At 39.9% G+C, this 23,728-nt stretch overlaps 1 protein-coding gene across 2 annotated transcripts in view; it reads right to left on the reverse strand.

Annotated features, from left to right (window-relative positions):
• Positions 1–2,042: 2,042 nt before the first annotated feature.
• The window catches only part of PDE5A (phosphodiesterase 5A), a 127,314-nt gene continuing 105,628 nt past the window's right edge, over positions 2,043–23,728 (reverse strand). For both annotated transcript variants that reach the window (XM_043438405.1, XM_043438404.1), the window contains 6 exons: positions 21,287–21,387; positions 19,499–19,576; positions 15,087–15,150; positions 10,161–10,235; positions 8,355–8,438; positions 2,043–6,323 (listed from right to left, as the gene is read on the reverse strand). In XM_043438405.1, the coding sequence (XP_043294340.1) occupies positions 6,186–6,323; positions 8,355–8,438; positions 10,161–10,235; positions 15,087–15,150; positions 19,499–19,576; positions 21,287–21,387 (540 nt within the window). In that variant the 3' untranslated portion in view covers positions 2,043–6,185. The remainder of the gene's footprint in view (positions 6,324–8,354; positions 8,439–10,160; positions 10,236–15,086; positions 15,151–19,498; positions 19,577–21,286; positions 21,388–23,728) is intronic.

Genomic DNA, 23,728 nt, shown 5'->3' on the forward strand with positions numbered 1-23,728 from the left:
ATTCCTACCTTCAGAGAGCTGGTTGGTAAAGGGGGAAGCTTGTGGCTTACAGCAATATGCTGGATTGGTGTTGTATAAAGCCTAGAAAACACTCCTGTTGGGTAAGGGAAACAGTGATATGAAGTGAAATGTGGCTCTAAAAGTATTTAATATAGGGGATATTAAAGTTTAAAGCTGTTGTCTTAGTTCATGTGCTAGTTCATTCCTTCCACTTCCCGCCCTTAGCCATGTGCTCTTGTACCTTAAATTCAGACAGAAAGATGAAACCTAAAACATACCATTGGGGTTGCTGTTAGATGATTGAAAAGAGTCAACTTAGTTCCTGAATAATTTACACACACACACACACACACACACACACACGCATGCATGCATGCTCATAGATACACTTAAAAATGAGACGGCATGCCTTTTAGATTTCCTTTGATTCAGGCAATTATTATTTTGATTCCATTCATAATTCCTGTGGATTTTTATTTTGAAAAAAAAAATGGGTTTAGAAACATAGAGTTTTTCTCCTGCCAAGACTGAATCTAGCTTAAAATCAGAGCATTTTCTCTGCAAATTCGAGGTGTTTGTTTTTATATGCCTTAAAAACAGAAAATTACACACTGATATTTGCATATATCAAATATATATATATATATATATATAAACTATATCCCTGTTTGCTGAGAAGGCAGCACAGCTAATAGCAAAAATGTGGATTTTATACAAGAAGGGATGATGTCTCTGTGGATAGGCTATTGAGTATCAATCAGAGAGACTTCAGATGATCAGCTATTGTTTGCGGAAAATCTTAAATCAGATGATCACTGGCCAGAAGTAAGTAAGCAGATCTTAATTCTCTATTGATTTTTTTCCATTTGTTTTTCTTTGAAAGGGAAAGTTGCCCCAGTCATGTCTAACTCTTTGTGACCCCATGTACAGTCCATGGAATTCTCTAGGCCAGAATATTGGAGTGGGTAGCCTTTCCCTTCTCCAGGGAATGTTCCCAACCCAGGGATCAAACCCAGGTCTCCCACATTGCAGGTGGATTCTTTACCAGCTCAGCCACAGGGAAGCCCAAGAATGCTGGAGTGGGTAGCCAATCACTCCAGCAGATCTTCCTGACCCAGGAATCAAACCGGGCTCTACAGTTTTGCAGGCGGATTCCTTATCAACTGAGCTATCAGGGAAGCCCTGTTTTTCTTTAGCCGGTAAAAATATTTTTAAAAGCAGTTTATTCATTGTACCCAGTTAAGATTACTTCTATAAATACAACTGAAATTATGGTGCTATCTAGTGGTTAGACGATCTAAAATGCTGTTTTACATGAGCTTTCATTTCATTTTTGTCTTTAGCTTTGTGAATTAGGCATAGACTAGATGCTCTGTGCTCAACATGAGAGGGCTCGTCTAGTGGCAAAACCGAAGAACGAACCAGAAGCACTGCCTTTAACTACACCTCCACACCTCTAGACTAGTAGCACTGAAGCACAGTGGTACCTGGGCTTCTGTGACGGCATAGCATTAGCTATTACCAGATGAATGTTAACTCTAAAGTCCCAGTGAAACCACATCTGCAGGAAATCTTGTATCTCATGCTTCTAGATAACCCATTTGATCCACTAAGAGTGGATTTGGGACCTTCTACAATTAAAATTCGAGAAGAGAACTAAGTGGAATAAATACCTGCTTTCAAACTAGACAGATCTGGGCTCACATCCAACTCATGCCATTTGGCAAGTCTTTAATTCCTAAGCCTTAGCTCCTCACGCAACCTGAAGATGCTAACAGTTACTGTCTCTGTTGTTAGAGGCTTGAAGTGCTGAGGTGTATGGAAAATGTTGGCCTCCACTTGGTAGCAAAGGATATTAACAAAAAGATTATTTTACTCGGGTGTCTCGGCTGAACAAAGGAGTTTATTAGACCACATTTCCCCCCCCCCCCGCCCAGCTAACAGGACCACAGGTTAGCTGTGGATTAAAGTCATTCAAACTCTTGGGCCCATTCTCCTCACCTAAAATTCAAAGTCCTGTAAGAATCACACAGTACTCATACTTACTTGTTAATTCTTCTTTTTATTTTTACACAGCATGGCAAAATGAGGAAACAGCTGACAAGTGATGAGTCTGCACAATGGAAAAACCACCCTGATCATCAGCATCACAGGTGGGTAAGTGTTCCTTTAAAGTGATTTTGTCAAAGTCATATGAAATGGTTTTCATGGTGGGGGAGAGGAAAGACAAGAAACCAACATTCACAATTATTTAAAATGACTTAAATGCTAAACATAATATACATAGTAATAACTCTTTATCCTAGTACAAAAATAGTGCTAGAAACTATATATTTGTTCAAATGTATTGAAAAGGTATAAGAAATAGATATTAAGTGGCTAGTGATGATTCATAAGCTTTTTCTTCCCTTAAACTGTATTAGAAATTTATATTTTTAACTATTTACATGGCTTTCAACAACATTCATTAAGACATGTTTACATAGGCTTTTGAGAAGCATATGGGAAGGGCAAAGTGAGCTTTAATACTTTCTTCCTCGCTCCCTGCAGTGGAGCAGAAGGGGTCCAAAACCGTGTGCAACTTAACGGTCTGAGAGAACTCTTGAGTAATCTCTACCTGGCTAGCACATGGAAAAATAATCTATATAGTGGAATATGTGACTCCATACTTACATAAGGTGTTCTTTAAGCTATCAACAGGCTAAGTGATGCATACTTATAGGAAGACAGGATGTTCACTGAGGGATTCTTAATAAGTTCCAGGTAAAGAAGGTCATTGAAAAACTGTATAACACACATGTTATAAGTGAAAGTGATAAGTGTACCCTGTATTTTCACATTAAATCGGCAGAATCAGAAGCTGGTAAGTCTCTTATCCAGCACTCCCTTAGGGCTGGATAAGTCTCCAGCAGAGACTTATGAACTCCGTGAGGTCGCTGCTTGGCCTCCACTGTGAGTGCGTACCAGACGTGGCAGGAACTCAGTCAAAGGTGGACTGAGGCATGCCAGATGCTGAGCATTACGTTACACTACCTTGTTTTAACTATAGTTATTCCTAGGAGAGGAGAGCAACTATACTCTTCCCCCCAGTCCCATCTTGAATCAAGCTTGTAAAACAAAACAAACAGCATTTCTTCTGATGGCCTGTAAAGTTTTAGGAGTACAGTCTGGTGGAAAACACAGGGAAACAGAACATCAAATTGGAGTCGGTCTGACATTTGTGCTCTGTGCTGAAAATAAAGGCACTTCACAGCTAGGTGCGAATGTATCTGTGACCGGTTTCCTCCCGCAACCCAATATCTCCAGGACACTGTCAGACACGTTCTCATCTCCAGCCCTCCCGGGGGCGGAGACTGTTATTTGTAGTAGGGAGATCAGTGGCATTTGTACCTTGAGGCGAGGTGCTCAGAGAGCTCTAAACCTCACACAGCTAATGATCTGCACTAGGAGCCAAGGAAACATACTTTTTTTTTTTCTCCCCAGTCATGGAAACTCAACCTAGGAAATAACATATGGGATTAGATACCTTCCTTTGGGGCCCGCTATCTCATTTCTGAGAGTGGTCTCCAGGGCCCATCAGGTCTGACACAGAGCTGTCCTCTGTGACATCCTCCTTGCAGGGAAGGCTTAGCCCACACACAGCTCCTTCAACAGCACAACTTGTTCATGCTCACAGCAGTTAAGACACTTAAACTGGAGTTCACACAGGTTAGTGACTGGCAAAGGTCAGTCCTGTGAAAGTATAAGGCTGGGCAGGCAGTCTTATAGACATCATTCACAACTTAGCAAAGTAGTGGGGACTTCTGGGGCTGAAAATTGAAATGAAATGGTATCATGTTACTCAGGTATAACAAAAGCAAACTAATCTAGAACAATTTCTTGCTAGTTACAGGAAATATAAATATAGGGTAGGGTGAGAGAATATGTATATATATATGTGTGTATATATATATATATATGTATTTTTTTCCCCCAACTTGAGAAGATACTGGAAAGGAAATATTCACATAAGAACAAAATTTGTGCCCATGTACCAGGTATTAATCCATGTATGGAATGATTTTCCTAAGAGTTAAGAATTGTTTGAACCAACTAACCAGGCTTCAAGAAGCACTCTTCTTCTGTATGAACTAAAATATCTAAAGATAAAATAGGCATAGCATTGCCCAACTTTTTTCAGTTTCTAAACTAGTAAGGTAAAATAAGCCATTATCTAAAAGTAAACCAAGAATTTCTAAATATGTCCTCTTACTTGTTAAAATGACGTACATACAAAGTCTCTATACATAGTCTACTATGTCTGTAAAAATCTTAATGACATACATGAGAGGCCCTGAACAAACTGCTGAAATATTTGACTACAGATTTTAGCATAACCGCTAAATCACAATGTGTATGGTAAACTGATAGGTTACTAAAAAGACTGTTATTCTTCAAATGATTTTTCTGTACTAAGGAACTGAGTATGCATGCATGGGCATATATTGGTATGAAGATATGTTAGTGACAGTCTGTGTAACTTACACACCAATGCCACCAAGAGGCAAACTCTCAGATCTCATGTGTATGACTTAAAAAAAAAAAAACAGAATAACATGCTGAAGCTACAAGTGTTACAACAGTAATACATACAGCATTAAACAACTGATAACCTTCTAGACTCTCCCTTACCACTACAAAATGATGGCAATACAGTTTGTTTTGTTTAAACTGAAGGGTAAGAATAAAATTACTTTATGTCAAGATACATATACACACTTAGAATTTTAAAAACTTAATGTTGGATTTTAGGATGCTTAGGAAAAAACATCCTATTTTATTTTCCATATAAATGGAAAATATGTTTTAGTGAAAATTCTTCTAGAATGCTGCATTATCATATCCCCAAGAGCTTTTCTATCCAAACCAGTGATAGAAACTCAAACTTTTCTCAAGGATGTGGAAGGACGTGAACAGATGAAATGCCTGTTTTCCTATTCTTCCCCAAGTCTAAACATTACCGCACGTTTAGAGAAGATTTTCTTTTCCCGAACCAGGTTCTCAGTTCGTTATCTACTTCTCTCATATGGAATACAAGTGTCTTTAGGGGCACATATGTACAGTGGGAATACAATTAAATGAGCTCAAGTTCTAAGAAAACATTAGCATTTTCTAAATGTACTAACAGTTATGAGAAGTAAATCCTACCAAGTATGAGTTCAGGGGCCAGTTTAGGGCACATACCCCCTTATCCTGAGTGGTCACAGCTCACTTCAGGCCTGTGCGCCCATGATCACTTTCTTTCTCTTCCTGGTTGGGTTTTAAAGTGTTGACTTACAACCATGACTCGTGAGGTGAGCGAAAAGGAAGCTCAGGGTGTGACCCCGACTGTCAGGAGTGTCTTCCGTGGAGCCTCCTGGTCGCTCCATTTCTGCAGCAGGCTCACCCCTGAGCCCCAGGGGCTGGGTCTTCTTCCCAGGCTCCTCCTGCTCTCTACCAGGTCTGTCAGGTCGAAGCGAGCATTTACGGGTAGTCTTTGGGTAGATGTATTGCACTGAAATAAGAAATTTCTCTCTTGCCTGTTCTCTAACAACAAAAAAAACCAAATTAATTCAGTAATGCCTTTTCTTTACAATACTGCCTTATAGTACTTTCCATTTGTTTAGAGTTTTAATTTTCTTTTGTTAAGGTAATACACTGTTGAAAAATATAGCCCATTCCTTTTAAAATCCAACAAGCTTTAAAAGCCAACATTTTTCTCTATTCTATGAAGGTTGTAAATGTCACAGAATATATTCAGTTTGCTCCCAGACTACTTTTAAGAAAGAAAAGATTCCAAACATTCTTGAAAGATTGATAATTCAGATAACACAAAACCAATTATTTAAAATCCCCAGAAAAAAAAAAAATAGCCTCTGTGCAAGAATGCAACTTGTACCTCGCAGTACACACAATATTACAAACAGTGCTCTTATCCATGTGCTAAGAGTGGGTGTCATTGATAATCTCAGTTCAGTGGCATAAAACAGATACACAGAAAATATGAAATAGTCCTCTAAAAACATTTCATGCTACGCTGTCAAAAGTTGTGCAAAAATAAAAATACAGCAGTGGCAAAGTATACACCAAATCTGTACAGGGTGTAGCAAAACTAGGCATACTGCAGAAACACCATCTGTGACTTCAGCTCTGCGTGAACAGGCCTCTCAGTTCCGCTTGGTCTGGCTGCTTTCACCATTGATCAGTGTCTTCTCCTGCTGTTCTGCAAGGGCCTGCCATTTCTGCCTGTTCTTTCTGCAGCCGTCCAGCAAAGGGAAACAGTCCTCCGACACATGGGTCAAGGCCTAAAGAAAGAGAAAGAAAGCTGGCGACGAGATGGAGACTGGGAAATAAGCCCTCTCCCCAGGCTTGTCCCAGAGGGTCACATCACACACTCACTTCACAAGCAGACCCACTGCTGGGGTTCTCACAGACTGTTCTCACAGAGCTGTGATCACAGATCATTTATGAATGACTCCTCTTAAGCTATACAGATGGGCAACACATGCTGAGACAAAGAGCAAATGCACATATTTCAACGTAACATTATTAAGCCGTGGAGACAGATCTGTGTGAAATCGGCTCTGTGGAATCAGAGAAATAATCCATTTGCTTTTATGTAGTACAGATGGTTCTCCCTAAGTGTTGACTTCCTGGGGAGGCACTTAGTTTCTGAGATTTTCTATAAAATAATTTTATCCAATATACTTTAGATTTTTATCCAAAATTATAATAAAGATTAAACTCTATATGGCATTATTATTTACCAACTATAGTTCCATATATATTCAGCTTACAAGAATGTTCAGTGTAGATTTCTGTGTCATAGACAAACATTGACTTAAATACCCAACAGCGGGGTTAGAAATATTGTCTTACTATTCTGCAGCCATTAAAACTGTCAGAGAAAACACATTTGAAACAGAAAGATGTACATTCTATTACAGATTGCAAAGAGCAATTTTTGTTAAATGAAAAATATATGAAAATGTCATAAAGAATAACAGTGGTTATCACAGAGTACTAGAATTATAAGTGGTTTTATCTTTTTGCTTCTCTGTTATTCTGATTTTTCTGTAAGAACCTATTACTTCTGTAATAATAGTAAAAACGCCTGTCTGTATCACATAGAATTTAACTGTAGATTCAAATAAAATGAATAGGAAATGTAGAAGGATAAAATTTATAATGAGTGATTTGACTATATTTATGGGCATGGGAAAAAAAATGAAGAGAGACATTAGTATCTGCAGCTGAGGAACTCTTAATCCAATCCATAAGGAAGACATGTGTTACAGAAAGGATGAGTGTTTGGAGGTGATGGAGACGCTGCTGGGAGCGCTTCTGCAGAGCAGTAAACAGCCAGCTTGCCAAGCAGGGAGGGCAGAGGTGCCAGGGCCTCACACGCGCTCTTTCGTCCTGTTTTCCTTTGCTCTCTCTCCTGGCCCTCCCTCCTCTTTTCTTCCTCATCAGCCACAGCTTCTTTATTCAGTTCATTGGATGGTTAGAACCCTGGGCCCAGGCTGAGAACTGAACTCTAAACACAGTTCTCCCACTTACCCACCTATTTGGGACAAGCATCCCATCTCCCTGGAAGATGGACTTTCTACAGATTCAATGACTGAATCTGTGAAACGCCTGGATTAAAAAATTTCTAGCCTTTCTCCCGGTCTTGGCAGTCTATGATTCCTCCTATGATAAATATTTTTTTCCCCAAATACTTAAACTTAAGACAGTTTCCTATTTAAATGTATAAAGATGAAGACAGCATCTACTTTCTGTATTTGGGGCATAACATCTAAACTAGTCAGTTGGATATGTTAGGGAGAATAATTTAAAAAACCCAAACTAACAAGTATATGAAAATGGGAACCTGCAATATTTTCCTGTCTTCTTGTAACCCTCATAAAAATTTTCTTAATAGTAATAAAGTCACAGTATGAGAAGAAATTAGGTAACTGTTTTTCCTTATTTAGGCCAAAATTTAGCCTTAAAAAGAATATGCTAACATAGAGCATGCAGAATATACCTCCTTTGAGGGTAGCACTGGCACATACTTTTTCTCAGCACTCGCCACATGAATTTGCTGGAGCCTAGGATGCAGGAGGCACTCACTAGGTAGTTACACATCAATGAATTAACATTTTTGAGAAACAGTAAATATAAAATGTGTTCCTTGTTCAGTACAAACAGCATGTTCGTTAGTAAAAGAAACGTCCTGATTATTTTACTTCTAGTTTCTTGATTAAGAAGGAAAAAATAAATAAGTGCCTGATGTGTTGCTTCAATTTACTTCATAACACAGTCAAAACTCTAGAAGTTTTCAGAGTAAATACCTCATACAGTTGCAAGCAGATGGCATCTATGAATCCAACTTGCATACTTGGGATTTTGTTTTTTTTCTCCCGGTTCATTAGATCCTGAGAACACAGAAACACACACACAGATCTGCATTTACTTAACGCAACACAAGTTGGCTCTGAAACGATGAATCCCTCGGTTAGCTGAGGAAGGCCAGATACCTGCCTACCTGCCCCGTCACCTTCTGGAGGCTCCGACCCCCCTGCACCAAGCCATGCTCCTCTCTCTCTCGTTCACCGGGGCTGTGACTGTCCCTGCGTGACCCCCAGCACTGATCACTGGCCTCAGACCAGCTGGTGACCTAGAGTTAGGCCCTGACCAGAGTCCACTGCTGACAGGTGTCTGGAGAACACACGTGCTTTCTGACTGTCTACTGATGTGGAATCACACACTCTCAGCTTCGTGAAAGACGCCACTGAGGCCACGGCCGATCACAATTCAGTTCACAGAGAGAGCTCTCTGAGTGAAAAGTATGCAGACCCCATTGCTGCTTGTTCTCAGGAGCTCCGGACTGGGCATCAGACAAAGCCAGCACCTCTGAGGGGAGCAGAGTCTTCTCAGGGCTTGTTTAGAATGAAGCAGGCTCTCCGCTAGCTGTGACCATCACTCTACTACCACCATTTTCTGAGAGGATTCTGCGCTTCTCACAAGCCTATTACTGTGTGTGTCTGGTTAGTCACTTTTCTGACTCTGTGACCCCATGGACTGTAGCCTGCCAGGCTCCTCTGTCCATGAGATTCTCCAGGCAAGAACACTGGAGCGGGTTCTTGTTTCCCTTTCCAGGGGATCTTCTCGACGCAGGGATCAAACCCGTGTCTCCTGCACTGCAGGAGAATTCTTTATCACTGAGCCACCAGGGAAGCCCTGATTAGTATGTCTAGGAGACTAAACAATTGCAAAAGACTAGTGAGACATAGGGTGTGCCCAGATGAGGCTACGGAGTAAAGCAGAGGGAATGGTATGCGGAGGAGGGGCATCTTGTAACCTCGGCCCATTTAATGTGGGCTCAATAAATGTTCATCTGAGTAAAAGAATGACTCTATGCACCATTTCCAGGAAAAACTAATACTCATCCATTTCAGGAAAAACTCCTTCAGTGGTTTGAGAAGAATCTTCTTGTATTCGAGATTCCCTACCTACCCTAAGCAAAAAATGCAGTATATAAATATTTAACAAGAGATGTTTATCAAAGTGCTATTTGTAATAGTAAACTCTGCAGACATTATACCGAACAGTAAATAATGGTTGCATCTGGTTCATGTGGGCCTTACCACTTCTTCTCAGTGGTAAAGGATCTGCCTGCCAATGCAGGAGACCCAGGAGACGAGGGTTTGATCCCTGGGTAGGGAAGATCCCCTGGAGGAGGAAATGGCAACCCACTCCAGTATTCTTGCTGGGCTAATCCCACGGACAGGGGAGCCTGGCAGTCTACAATCCATGGGGTCACAAGGAGTTGGACATGCCTGAGCATGCATGCACTATTTCATGTAACCATTGTAAATGGTATATAGGACAGAGCATCTGTTAGAATGAAAAGTGGCTTATGATATATAAATGGAAAAAATTACAAAAAGTAGGTATGATTTGATAACTCAGAGTCTTTTCTGTCCTCTGTTATTTGCATGTTTTCTATAATGAACATGTTTAATTCTTCAGGTAAGAAAAAGGACTTTATAAAAAGATGAGAAATCGTCTTCCTAAAATCTCACAGAAGCACAAAAAGGAATCTACAACAAAAACATGTATATGAATAATTCCTACCAACAAGGTCTCATACTTACAGTGGGTTCTATGTTGAGTTCTTTTCTCTCTCTGTCTCCTTGGTCAAAAAATTCAGTGGCAACAAGTTCTGCTATCTGAAATCAATAACAGACTAAGTATGGGTAATTGAAGGCATATCACTCAGTAAAAGACTTTAAATGAAGATAATAAAACCCATCAAATCTGTGGCTTTTAACCACATCAGTAAAATTAGAATAAAGCAGTAACAGCAAATATTTATTTTAATGTGTACCTAGTAAATATTTATTTTAATGTGTACCTAATCACAAAGGCTAGAGTCTGTAATCTATAATTCAGAGAAAAGAGCGACATGTTATTTCACCGTCAGCAGCAGTGGGAAGAGAGCACTGCGTGCCCATCTGTGGGCATCCTCAGTGAGGTGTTAGGCACCAGTCCTACCAGGCCCCGCGGGAAACACAGCATCAGGTAGGTCCTTATCCTGAGACTGATTGACATGCCTCTTAGGTTTCTTTCAGTCTACCAATTCCTCCTCTTCTCTCTTTTTAAAAAATGTCCTTATAATTTTGACTGTTGTTGAATAAACTGGGTTGTTTATCCTATAGCTTCCTGTTGTCTGGATTTTGCTGATTGTGTTTCCATAATGAAATTGAATGTTTCTCTGTTCCCTGTATTTCCATACACCAGTAATGAGATCTAGACACTTGATTAGATTGAGTTTGCTTTCTTTTTTTTTTTTTGCTACGACTGTTTCTCAGGCTGTGCCTGTACTTCTGACAGTGGAATGCCTGGTCGCCTCTCTCTGTGATATAAACAGTCCTTCATGAGCTTTGCCTGGATCCATTAATTTAGAGGCTGCAAAAAGGTAATATACAAAGCAATCATTCCTTTTTTCTTTATAGCTGAAATAGAATAAGTCCCCCACATCAAGTTTTAGTTACCCTGAAGTATAATTTGTATAAATAAAGGAGAAATAACTTGATTTTCTCTATTATAATTACCATTAGAAAAAAATAATAACTCAGTTCTCAAGCATCCAACAAACATGACTAAGGAAGGTTTTATTATTATTATTATTTTGAACTTTGGATTTAAACAAATTTAACATATTTCAATCCTTACTGATGCCCACATTGTCCCACTTTGGCCAACTGAGTTGGCTTCTTTGCTCTTCTGACACGGTGTTATCAGTCTTTGATAGTTCTTGGTTTCTGCTATAACAAGATGTTCTTAGCTCATCTTGTACATTTCCTGTTTTGGAACGGGCAATCAGCCATTTCTTCATGGAGTCCTCAATCTTTTAGACTGAGGTTATTTAGAAACTTCAATCAGGGCACTAGGTTCGTTCATTTCTACCAGGGTGATCGTTATTTTTAAGCCCTTTTAATGAATGGAGCTTACACAATGTAAGTTCATACAGTATTTCCTATTCAAATCAGGACTACAGGATTTCTGCAAAACCTTATCCATCTTGGATCTCTATCTTTCTACTCACACTGAAAATCCTACCTCTCAACAATATCAATATAATTTCTCATTTGCTTTTATCCCACATCATCCACTATGGTGACTGAATATATATACAAAATTATCCCTAATATGATTACTGAAAAACAGCTCTAATGGGTTTGTTGTTGTTCTTAGTGTACATCCCACTGGAGTTATATGGTCAAGTAATGGTTTTAAATCTCTTGGAATAAAACTGTCCCCTTCAGTGTGGTTTTGCAACCAAAATCACATTGTTTCATTTTACTTCCCAGGTTATGTGATTTTTTTTAAAGTTCAACTTTATAAGCACAGTTTACATGGTTCCTAAATTAAATCTACAAAACAAGTACCTGCAAGGAACTCTACCTTATATCTCTGTTCCTCAATCTTATTCCCTCCTTCCCCTGTGGGAAATCATTAACTTTTTTAACAGTTAATCCTGCTTTTTAAAAATATGTGCAAATATAAGTACATACATCCATATTCCATTGCCTTCTCAGATAACTGGTAGCATACCATGCCCGTTTTCTCTTCCTTGCTTTTTCTGTTTCACTTGTATCTGTGTAGTCACCCCGTAGTAGTATACAGAAAGTGCTTCTTTCTTTTCACTGTTGCAGAGACTTCATCATATAAGTAAGTACTACAGCTTACTTAGTACCATATTAACAAACACTTGGGCTATTTCTTGTTTTTGCTATTAACGACAGCACTAAAATAAACAGCCTATGTAAATGCATTTTTATATTCTTGCCAGTATATCTTTGAGATAAGATTCCTAGAAGTAATAGTAAATGACTATAATCATATACTTCCAAACAGTTACAGTATTTTGCATTTCTTGTTTTCCCACAGCTTCCCCAACAGAGTATGCTGTAAAATCTTTAAATGTTTGCCAATCAGACAGCTGAGAAATGGTCTTATTAGTGTGTTTTTTTTCAATGAATTGCATAGATCATAGGTCTATAGTCACAAATGCATGTGAGTTGGTTAACACACCCTCCAACCAAGAAACAGTGTTTATATCACCCAGAAGTTGCCCTCAGGCCCTTCTATGTGAGTCACGGAACCTACTTTGCTTCCTCCCCGCTCAGCCACTAGCCTCACTTCCTTCACCACTGACTGGTTTTGCCTTTCCTAGAACGTGACGTAAATGACATCACAGTGTGTGTTCCTTTACGTCCGGCTACTTTCACTCAGCATATACTGCTGGTGAGACTTGTCCGTGGCGTTGCCTGTATCAGCGTCAGCTTGTTTCTACTGTTGGGCAGAGCGGCACTGTGTGAGGTAGTGTGCTGTGATACACTGATCCACTCTCCTGTTGAGGAACATCTGGATGGTTTCTAGTCTCTGACTATTAGGAATAATGCTGTCATGAGATTCTGTACAAGTCCTTTTGTGTCAGTACAGTTTTAATTTGTATCTTTCCTTGTGATTGAGGTTCTGAGACCTTTTCAAATGAGTAAGAGCCATTTGCATTTCTTTCTCTATCAACTTTTTTACCTGTTCCTCATTGTCTGTTCGGAGAAGGCAATGGCACCCCACTCCAGTACTCTTGCCTGGAAAATCCCATGGCCGGAGGAGCCTGGTAGGCTACAGTCCATGGGGTCGCTAATAAGGCAGACATGACTGAGCGACTTCACGTTCACTTTTCACTTTCATGCACTGGAGAAGGAAATGGCAACCCACTCCAGTGTTCTTGCCTGGAGAATCCCAGGGACAGGGGAGCCTGGTGGGCTGCCGTCTATGGGGTCGCACAGAGTCGGACACGACTGAAGCGACTTAGCAGCAGCAGCTTTGTCTGTTTTTGCTTATTGTGTCTTTGTCATGCAAAAAAGTTTTCTTAATTTTTTATTTTCATGTAATCAAATTTGTCAGTATTTATTGTTTCTGCATGTGGAGCCGTAATTAGGAAAGTTTTCTCACTCCTCAGTTATAAAAGAATCCACAAATGTTTTTACTCAGTACTTGGATGGTTTAATTCTCTACACTGAGCTCTATGCCCCATTTGGAATTTAAGTATGCAGAATAGATCCGGTTTCATCTTTTGCCATCTGGCTATGGAAGATGGGAAAACCAGGCTAACATTATTGAATAAAGTCTGTCTTTCCCCCAGTTATTTGAAATGCTATCTTAATTATGTAAATGTTCTATGCAATTCTCAGTGTTCTATTGTGTTCCATGGTCTGATACCAATTCCAAACTGTTTTAATTATAGAGGCTTTATAGCGCTGCTTTTTATCTGGACCCCAGCTTCACTGCTGTATGTTTTCAGAGTTTGATTCAAAAGAAAGAGAAAGAAAGAAATTCTTTCCTCTTCCATTCTCTTTCCTGTTTTGAAATGGGCATATAGTCTTTTTTACTATGGAGCAGGAAGGTCTGTAGAGACATTTCTTGCGTGCTTATGGCGTGTCAGCTTTGGCACCTGGAGAGTGCATTCCTGATACTGTTTTGTCAGCACGTGGTTCAGATGAGCCTGTCATTCCTGGGCTCCACGACTATGTATCCCATAGTCGTGACCAACAGCGACTGTCAATAATCTCAGTACATTTAGGACTGAAAATGCAGTCTCAAAAAACAAACACAATATACACGTCATTGCATGTATACCCACCCCCCTTGTATTTAGCCTAGGGCCTTTATGCCTCAGCACAGTGTTACGGCAGTTACTTATTTAGAGAGACGATATATTTCTAGCCACCTGATCACGGGCTGTAATCAGAACCTTCTGGATATCTTGTATCAACATGTACTATATTTATGAGCACCAGAAATGTTTAAGTTCTACTTGTTAATGCCTATTTAGAGTTGAAGTACAGCCTAATAGGCTAACCACAAGAAAATGGAGTTTGCATCTTCTAATTATTAAGACTAATAAAGGGATGTGCTTAAAAAAAAAAAAAAAACTGAGGTAGAAACAGTACTGGAATTAAACTTTACCAACAGCTAGGTTTTTGCTGTGTTAATATAGATGCTCTCTTTCTTAATAGGTCTTACAAATATTATTAAGTCATAACAAGTCTTATAAAAAAGAAAAGTGAAAAAGAAAAGAGAAAAAAAGTGTTTATGTCCAATTATCTGCTTTTAATACTACTTAAAATTTAGATTAAAAGTTTCCCAAATACTTTAAAAACTATATTTAAGAGTAAAGGTTTTTCATACTTTGACATTTAAAAAAAAAATTTATTTTAATTGGAGGCTATATTACTTTACAATATTGTAGTGGTTTTTGCCATACATTGACATGAATCAGCCATGGGTGTACATGTGCTCCCCATCCTGAACCCCCCTCCCACCTCCCTCCCCATCCCATCCCTCAGGGTCATCCCATTGCACCAGCCCCGAGCACCCTGTCTCATGCATCGAACCTGGACTGGCGATCTGTTTCATATATGATAATATACATGTTTCAATGCTATTCTCCCAAATCATCACATACTTTGACTTTTTAATTACTACTTTTTCATCACTAAACAACATACCCGTTGTTGAATAGGCCAGGGTTTTGTAATTGCAGAAAGATCACAAGCTGTCATCAGCATCGCTCTGTTAAGGAAAAAGAGGTCCAATAGTCCTTTATGTGACTATATACCTTTATGTGACTATAAACCCTAGTAAACAGTTAGTAACTGATAAAAAGTTAAAACCCCATAAATTACAGAAATGGCAGTTTACAAAGACTAAAGAAACAGAAATAGAATTTATATAGAAGCAGAACTGATACAATGGTATCACAGGGTCAGTTGTTTTGGTTACCCAGTGAACTACTGGAATTTGCCCTCAAACTGCCTTGTTGTATCTCCAGATTAGCAGAAGGAGAGAAATTACCAACCTCTGTGCAAAAACTTGCCTGCTATTATTATTTTTTTTATTTTGGCCTTCCATTCTCAGTGACAGTATGGTGAAAACACATTGATTACTAATAATAACTGTTAAACATCATCAGCTATCCTATTGATAAGACCCCCCGTGACAGCAAGAACTGTGATGGGTCATCCTAATTTACTCAGCACAGGTCGTGGCTCCTATGTGAAAAGTCTTTAAATTATTGAACAGTACCTGCTGGAGAGAAGAAGGAAATGAAAGGATATGGTGCTCGCTACTCCTTCTCTTGTTAGAGAAGTTGGAAACCATGCTGGACTCTGGAGTCTGTGGCAAGGTGCTCTAGAACTCAATACTGTAACTACTGTGTGAAGATGGTTTCTCTTTGGTGTAGTGTTTTTCCACGTCAGGTCTAAATACCTGCCATCTAATTCTTTCAATCTGTTTGAAGACATAGGCAAAAAGGTCATCACTGTCATATATAGGAATACTCAAGGTAAAGGACTGTGTTACTTGTACCTCTAGGGACAATCTAAATGAAAGTGCATCCTCCCTAACCATATTAGGCCTCAAAGAAAATGGTTTCTGGCCTCAGACTCGCTTACACCAACTCTTATCACAGGTAATGAGTACACCAGAGAAATGTTTAATCATGAAGGATTTCAGTAATGCTTGCCAATGCAAACTGTCTCCCCCAGAGAAGACCCTGCAGTGTCTGGATAAGCTTAACTACAATCTGGACAGTGAAGAGGGGAAGAGGCAACCTGAGCGCTAGGTGTACTAGCTGATGCTGTGCTCGAGGTCGGAAGTTAGGAGCATAGCAGTGAAAACGGTGGCGCAGACTTGGAATCGAGTTGGGATTCCATTTCTGTTATTGGGAAAAACTGGTCGCAGATTGCAGTGGTGTGTGCATACTTTTCTAAGGCACTGCTCTAAAAAACAGGCTGAGGCTCTCACACGAAGCATGACTGTTCAGAACAGACAGCTGGGCATTTGTGTGTTTCCTTATTTGTGTATTTGTTTGCATGCGAAGTAATACCTACCTGTCTAAAAAGATTTAGTTATAAAATTGTAATAGAGCACTATCCTCAGTCTTATTACTACTTCTGTCTTTATTATTCACACTAAGTTCTATTTTATTGGTCTAGTTCTTGTCATGGAAAAGGCAGTGATAGTATAGCAAAGGATGGGAGGGAGGGACAGGGAAAGCAGGTGAGGAAAAACAGAACCCTGAAGCTCTGACTCTACAACTAACACCAAAAAAAGATGTCCTTTCATCATAGGGGACTGGAATGCAGAAGGAGGAGGTCGGGGGATATCTGGAGTAACAGGCAAGTTGGGCCTTGGAACAAAATGAAGCAGGGTAAAGGTTAACAGGGTTTTCCCAAGAGAACATACTGGTCACAGCAAACACTCTCTTCCAGCAACACGGGATGACTCTACACATGGACATCACCAGATGGTCAACGATGAAATCACACTGCTTATATTCTTTGCAGTCCAAGACTAAGAAGCTCTATAACAGTCAGCAAGAACAAGACCAGGAGCTGACTGTGGCTCAGATCACGAACTCACTGCAAAATTCAGATTTAAATTGAAGAAAATAGGGAAGACCATTAGACTATTCAGGTATGACCTAAATCAAATCCCTCACCATTCACTGTACAGCAGAGGAAACAAATAGACTCAAGGGATTAGATCTGATAGAGTGCCTGAAGAACTATGGATGGAAGTTCATAACATTGTACAGGAGGCAGTGATCCAAACCATCCCCAAGAAAAAGAAATGCAAAAAGGCAAAACGGTTGTCTGAGGAGGTCTTACAAATAGCTGAGAGAAGAAAAGAAGTGAAAGGCAAAAGAGAAAAGGAAAGATAAATCCATCTGAATGCAGAGTTCCAAAGAATAGCAAGGAGAGATAAAAAAAGCCTCCCTCAGTGATCAATGCAAAGAAATACAGGAAAGCAATCGAATGGAAAAAACTAGAGATCTCTTCAAGAAAATCAGAGATACCAGGGGAACATTTCATGCAAAGATGGGCTCAATAAAGGACAGAAATTGTATGGACCTAACAGAAGCAGAAGATATGAAGAAGAAGAGGTGGCAAGAATACACAGAAGAACTATATAAAAAGGATCTTAATGACCCAGATAACCACAACGGTGTGATCATTCACCTGGAGACAGACATCCTGGAGTGTGAAGTCAAGTGGGCCTTAGGAAGCATCACTACGAACAAAACTAGTGGAAGTGACGGAATTCCAGTTGAGCTATTTCAAATCCCAAAAGATGATGCTGTGGAAGTACTGCACTCAGTATGCCAACAAATTTGGAAAACTGAGCAGTGGCCACAGGACTGGAAAAGGTCAGTTTTCATTCCAATCACATAGAAAGGCAATGCCAAAGAATGTTCAAACTACCGCACAATTGCCCTCATCTCACACACTAGCAAAGTAATGCATAAAATTCTCCAAGCCAGGCTTCAACAGTATGTGAACTGAGAACTTCCAGATGTTCAAGGTATATTTAAAAAAGGCAGAAAAACCAGAGATCAAATTGCCAACATCTGTTGGATCATAGAAAAAGCAAGAGAATTCCAGAAAAACAACTACTTCTGCTTCATTGACTACTAAGGCATTCTGCTAAAGCCTTTGACTGTGTGATCATAACAAACTGTGGAAGATTCTTCAAGAGATGGGAATACCAGACCACCTTATCTGCCTCCTGAGAAACCTGTATGTGGGTCAGGAAGCAACAGTTAGAACTGGACATGGAACAACAGACTGGTTCCAAATGGGAAAAGGAGTACGTCAAGGCTGTATATTGTCACCCTGCTTATTTAACTTACATGCAGAGTACATCATGAGAAACGCTGGGCTGGATAAAGCACAAGCTGGAACCAAGATTGCCAGGAGAAAGACCAATAACTCAGATATGCAGATGACACCATCCTTATGGCAGAAAGCAAAGAGGAACTGAAGTGCCTCTTGATGAAAGTGAAAGAGGAGAGTGAAAAAGCTGGCTTAAAACTCAACATTCAAAAAAGGAAGATCATGGCATCCAGTCCTGTCACTTAATGGCAAATAGATGAGGAAACAATGGAAACAGTGACAGACTTTATTTTTTTGGGCTCCAAAATCACTGCAGATGGTGACTGCAGCCATGAAATTAAAAGATGTTTGCTCCTTGGAAGAAAAGCTATGACAAACCTATATAGCATATTAAAAAGCAGAGACATTACTTTGCTGACAAAAGTCCATTTAGTCAAAGCTATGTTTTTTTCCCAGTAGTCATGTATGGATGTGAGAGTTGGACTATAAAGAAATCTGAGCACTGAAGAATTGATGCTTTTGAACTGTTGTGTTGGAGAAGACTCTTGAGAGTCCCTTGGACTGCAAGGAGATCCAACCAGTCCATCCTGAAGGAGATAAGTCCTGGGTGTTCATTGGAAGGACAGATGTTGAAGCTAAAGCTACAATACTTTGGCCACCTGATATGGAGAGCTGACTCATTGGAAAAGACCCTGATGCTGGGAAGGACTGAAGGCGGGAGGAGGGGACGACAGAGCATGAGATGGTTGGATGGCATCACTGACTCTCTAGACATGAGTCTGAGCAAGCTCTGGGGGTTGGTGATGGACAGGGAAGCCTGGAGTGCTGCAGTCCATGGGGTCACAGAGTTGGACTCGACTGAGCAGCCAGCCGAGCTGAAGTCTGACTGCTGCTCTGCCATCGCGTGAGGGAAGTAGACACTTCACAGTCATGTTCTTGCTCCAGCAATCTTCAGGATGCTGTTTTCAGCTCTTTCATGCAAAAGAACTGTGAGTGTGAACAAGGGACCCCTACAGCCTTGTATGATACTCTACCACATTTAAAGGTCCTTCTAGGACAAAAAGAGTAATTTGTTCTTTTGAATTTGCAAATGCATTTCTTTTTAAGTAAATAGTCATATTTAGCCCTTTGTATAACACTCGTAAAAATTCTGACAGCCTCTGTGATCATCACATTGTAACAAATAATTGCAGTAAAATTAATTGGGTAGCAAAACCAGCTTTAAGGATAGTAATCCTACTTACAAAAACAACTCCTTTTGATGAGGATCTTCCAAGTTGAATTGATTTTTTCTTATAAGTTCAAAAAATTCTCCTCGTCTCCTTTAAAATAAAGAAAAATATTTGGTAGTTACGATGAGTCCCCTAAGCTCTGGTGAGTCCCCTAAGCTCTTATCCCTTTGGTCAACAAAGGCTCATCAAGTAAAATTTCAGGGAAAAGAATCTCTAATGGTTTTTCTCATATAAGATGAGATTCTTATATTCTTATATAAGAATATATAATCCAATATAAGAATCATATAAAAATCTTGAATACTTTACTTTCCTCTCTTCTACCATATTCTTTGGTCGAAATACTAAATCTTATCTCACTTTTAACTAAGGTCACAAGTAATGGAAATTTTGATTCCCAAATATGATTTAGTTGAATATGAAACAATGTGAGTTAAAAATCTGATGCCGAGAATGAGTTAAGAAATTTTGCATATGGTGCAAGATCTCTATGGTTTCAATTTAATTTCATATGTCTCATTCACATAATTTTTTACTCTATACCAAAATATGTTGCGAAGTTCTTCTGAAGCAAAGAAAGACCAAGTATAAACTAATATCTGTTCATTGCATAGTGAATACCTCCATGTGCTCAGCATGGTTAAGCATCTTGGGAAATGGCGAGACGTGAGTTCTTTTCATAACATTTAAACTAGTCAAAGTCACAAGACACACATAAGAGAAACCTGCATAACAAAACTGTCTGTCTGTGACTGTGTACCAAAATGAAAAGAGGTTTCGGAAGGATCCAGGGGGGAGACCATGTGGCCTGGAAAGGTCAGGAAGTCGTTGTGGTTTCAGGCACTTTTCAAATTATTGGTAGCTTGACAGTTACCAATCATCCTGCAGTCATTTTGAGCTGAAATTTACAATCTGTATTTTTTACCCTAATTAACTTTAGAGTGCTCCAAAGTCCAAGGAAACAGACTCTTTTAGACGTAAGGTGCTTTTGGATGTACAGCGGTGGCTCTCTGGCACGCGGGTTTGTGTGTCTGTTCTGTTTGTTTTTACTTCTCAAGAGTGGCTAAAACCACAGTGTGCATCTGTGTAGAGCTGGGGAGAGGCCCTCGCTCCCAGGAAATCCCGTGAGCGTGACTGTCCATCTGCCTCCACCCCCACACATGCAGCAGAGAGCTCGGACTCTGTGTGGGAAACAGACGGCTGCCCAAACCCAGCAACATCGTTCCTTTCTTTTAGAAAGTAAGTTTAGTTATGCAAACACACACCTACATCACTGATACACTCTCAAGCATACTTTAATTCTTAAGTCGTTAACTTCATTAACTATAAAGTTCTACATTAATACTCTTCTTCTGCCAAAATCCAATAAGAACAAATAAGATCTACTTGTTTGGGACTCAGCTCCTTTTCCTGCCCACATGGGCATGGATGACAGTTTAAGGGACTGTGAAATGGTCAGAAGTTGGGGGAATGAAGGACAGAAGCAGCAGCAGATGCCCTTTATAGAGGGCATTATTATATCCTTTAGATTGGCCAGCAAGCTTAGAATGACCCTGAGATGGTTATCTGCTTTGTGCAGAGCTTCAAAGACAAACATCAGAAATAATTCTGCACTCTGTCATTTCTAGCGTTAAGTGGACTTCTCTGGCTTCCTTTAACAAACTGCTCCATGGTGTGATAAACAGCTTTTCCAGGACATTGGTTCTTATAATCTAAAAATATCCTAATGGGGATTTTTAAAGTTGGAAACTGTGCAAACACATCCAAAATCTATTTATCAAGATATTTCTTAAAACTTACTTTATGTACAGTGCTAGGTCTGTAGCTAAAATAGCTTGCTTGATTATCTTCAGCGTGGTCTTATATTCTTCAATGGAGAGGCCACTGAGAATCTGATTGCCCTTTATAAAAAAGAAAACCATCGTAAGCACTCCACTTGGAGACACTGCTGCTGAGAACAAAATCTGAAAATAGTCACATCTCTTACACACATTCTGAACTCAGGAAGACAGAGGACACCTACTTACACAAGTAAACAGCATTAAGTAATGTTTCCCCTTGAGGCACCCACCCCACCACCTTGTCATTTGAGGAAAAAAACACCTTCATGATGGTTCATGGACCAAAGTAAGCATGTTTTTCCAACTCTTGTACTTCTTGGCTTTAGTCCAGGTCCAAAAGTTAATGACTATATACCTTTTTCCTTTGGGAAAGTTAACTGCTAAACTGACAGTAAGTAAAACTTTGAAAAATCAAAATCATATAGATTTAATATATAATAGATGTGAAGAACAGAGGGATGAAACTGTAAATGATTATTTTAAAAATCATTTCTCTGGCTTCTGTAACAAATCCAATAACCTTTCTGGGGCAGATTTATATATTTTAAACTTCTTTCTGAGAATAGTGTTTATTCCTAGGAACATGTGCGGTATACATGGGTAGCAGGCATGAGTGATGTGTGCTTCCTCAAGAAAGGAAGAGTTTGAAACAACTATAAGGATTTCAAAGATGGCTAATCCATGTGCAGATTATCTAAAGTTTTTGCTACGTCACCATTTTTTAAATTTCTCGCCTGTAATTTAAAGCACAGTGACTCACTGATCTTGAACTAAGTGAAACATCCTTTGGGTACTAGACTATACTCAAAACAGCATCTGTAAATTGAGTCAGATGTGCTTCCTAAACCTTAGCGCTGAGGGAAAAAAAAACCCAGAAGCTTAGAAATAGGGTGTGGAGGCAAAGGATTTGCTCTGAGGAAAGAAAACTACTGAGCTGGGGTCAGACATTGGTTAGAGGATAATTAGATGCTGAAACTGTAATACATGTCTAATTAATAATCTGTGATTATACAAGAAATACTATTTTTAAATATTAAATCACTTTAGATTCTGGACAAAACAGTACTGTTCAGAAGATAGCTTCTGATACTTTTATTTAAGATAAGACTATGTTAAATGGAAAAGTGGAAATGTCTTTTGGTATTATATTTTAATTTTCCCTTCCATGAGCAAAAGTTATAAATTCCTATGTATTGGTGCTTACAAAGACAGAATGTAGAGATGGGTCTTATGAGGCCAGCCATATATACAGCAAGATTCCTTTTATGTTATAATATATTACATAGTAAGTTATGTCATCTGATAACAGAGAGCAGTGTGATAGGAATATTGTACAATATGCTTTTTAAGAAAAAGGTTAAGCACATTTTCTTCAAAACTAAATAGGATATTAAAAATGAAGTTTGAGCTGAAGGGCAAAGACAGCAAATTCCAATGAAGGTACAGCTGTTTCTGCTATAATTCAACATAGACATTCCTGACAAGTCTCAGTTCAGAAAAGCCACACACTAAAAATAACATGGTGTATGGGAAAAACAGTACTGGGGAGACCACGCAAAGCCCGTGCAGCTTTTTAACCAGAGCACGAGACAAACCAAGGATTAGGATGTTTGAAGGAAACTTGGACAGGCCAGGCTCACACGTCTGGCAGCCGCCTCTGAGGACATTAAAGCAGCGGAATGGAAATGCTGGTTTACGGAGGCCCGCGGCAGTGCAGATAGAACTGGACCGCGCAGACAGTGGGGCTGTGTCACGGGGGCCCTGGAGGATGAGCGGCCTCCGTCCCGCGGCCCAGCGCAGTCCAGGGCGAGGGGGTGCCTCTCGGGGCAAGTGCCCACTTCCAGTACCCCTGTAGCAATGGAAAGGGCTGCTCGGGCAGGAGCCAAGCAGAGCGCTTCTTCCTTTCTTGCTGAAGGCTGAAATTCAGCTCCCATAATTCTGACACCTAACCCAAGAGAACTTGTGCACGAAACAGTACAATTTGTACATTTTACCCACATCATCCCCCTACCTCCCAGTCACACACTAATTCTTGTTAAAAGTCACATCTGTAGCAGACAGTCTGTACTAGAGCATGTGCAGAATTTACAAGGAGGTGCCAGAACTGGCCACAGAACTCTGAGCCCTTCACCCACACTGAGAGTTAGGCCTGCATTCCTCTTCCCTCAAGCAGGAGGGAGCGGCCTGCAGCCGCTGTGTGTCTCCTGGAGTTGGGGGGGTGGGTGGGCTACAGTGCACTCGTGTCTCATTGCCGTCTGGACAATTGAAAAGACAAGACCCAGGCTGGCTAGATCCCGTGACTGAGCAGGAAGGAGAGCTGCTTCCATTCAGGATGGCCTGCCTCTTCTGAGTTCTGGAGGCATTAGGTCCCTTTAAGCCCTGTCCTTTTCAAGAGGACCAC

Source organism: Cervus canadensis, chromosome 19, assembly GCF_019320065.1.
Source record: "Cervus canadensis isolate Bull #8, Minnesota chromosome 19, ASM1932006v1, whole genome shotgun sequence".
NCBI classification, from domain to species: Eukaryota; Metazoa; Chordata; class Mammalia; order Artiodactyla; family Cervidae; genus Cervus; species Cervus canadensis.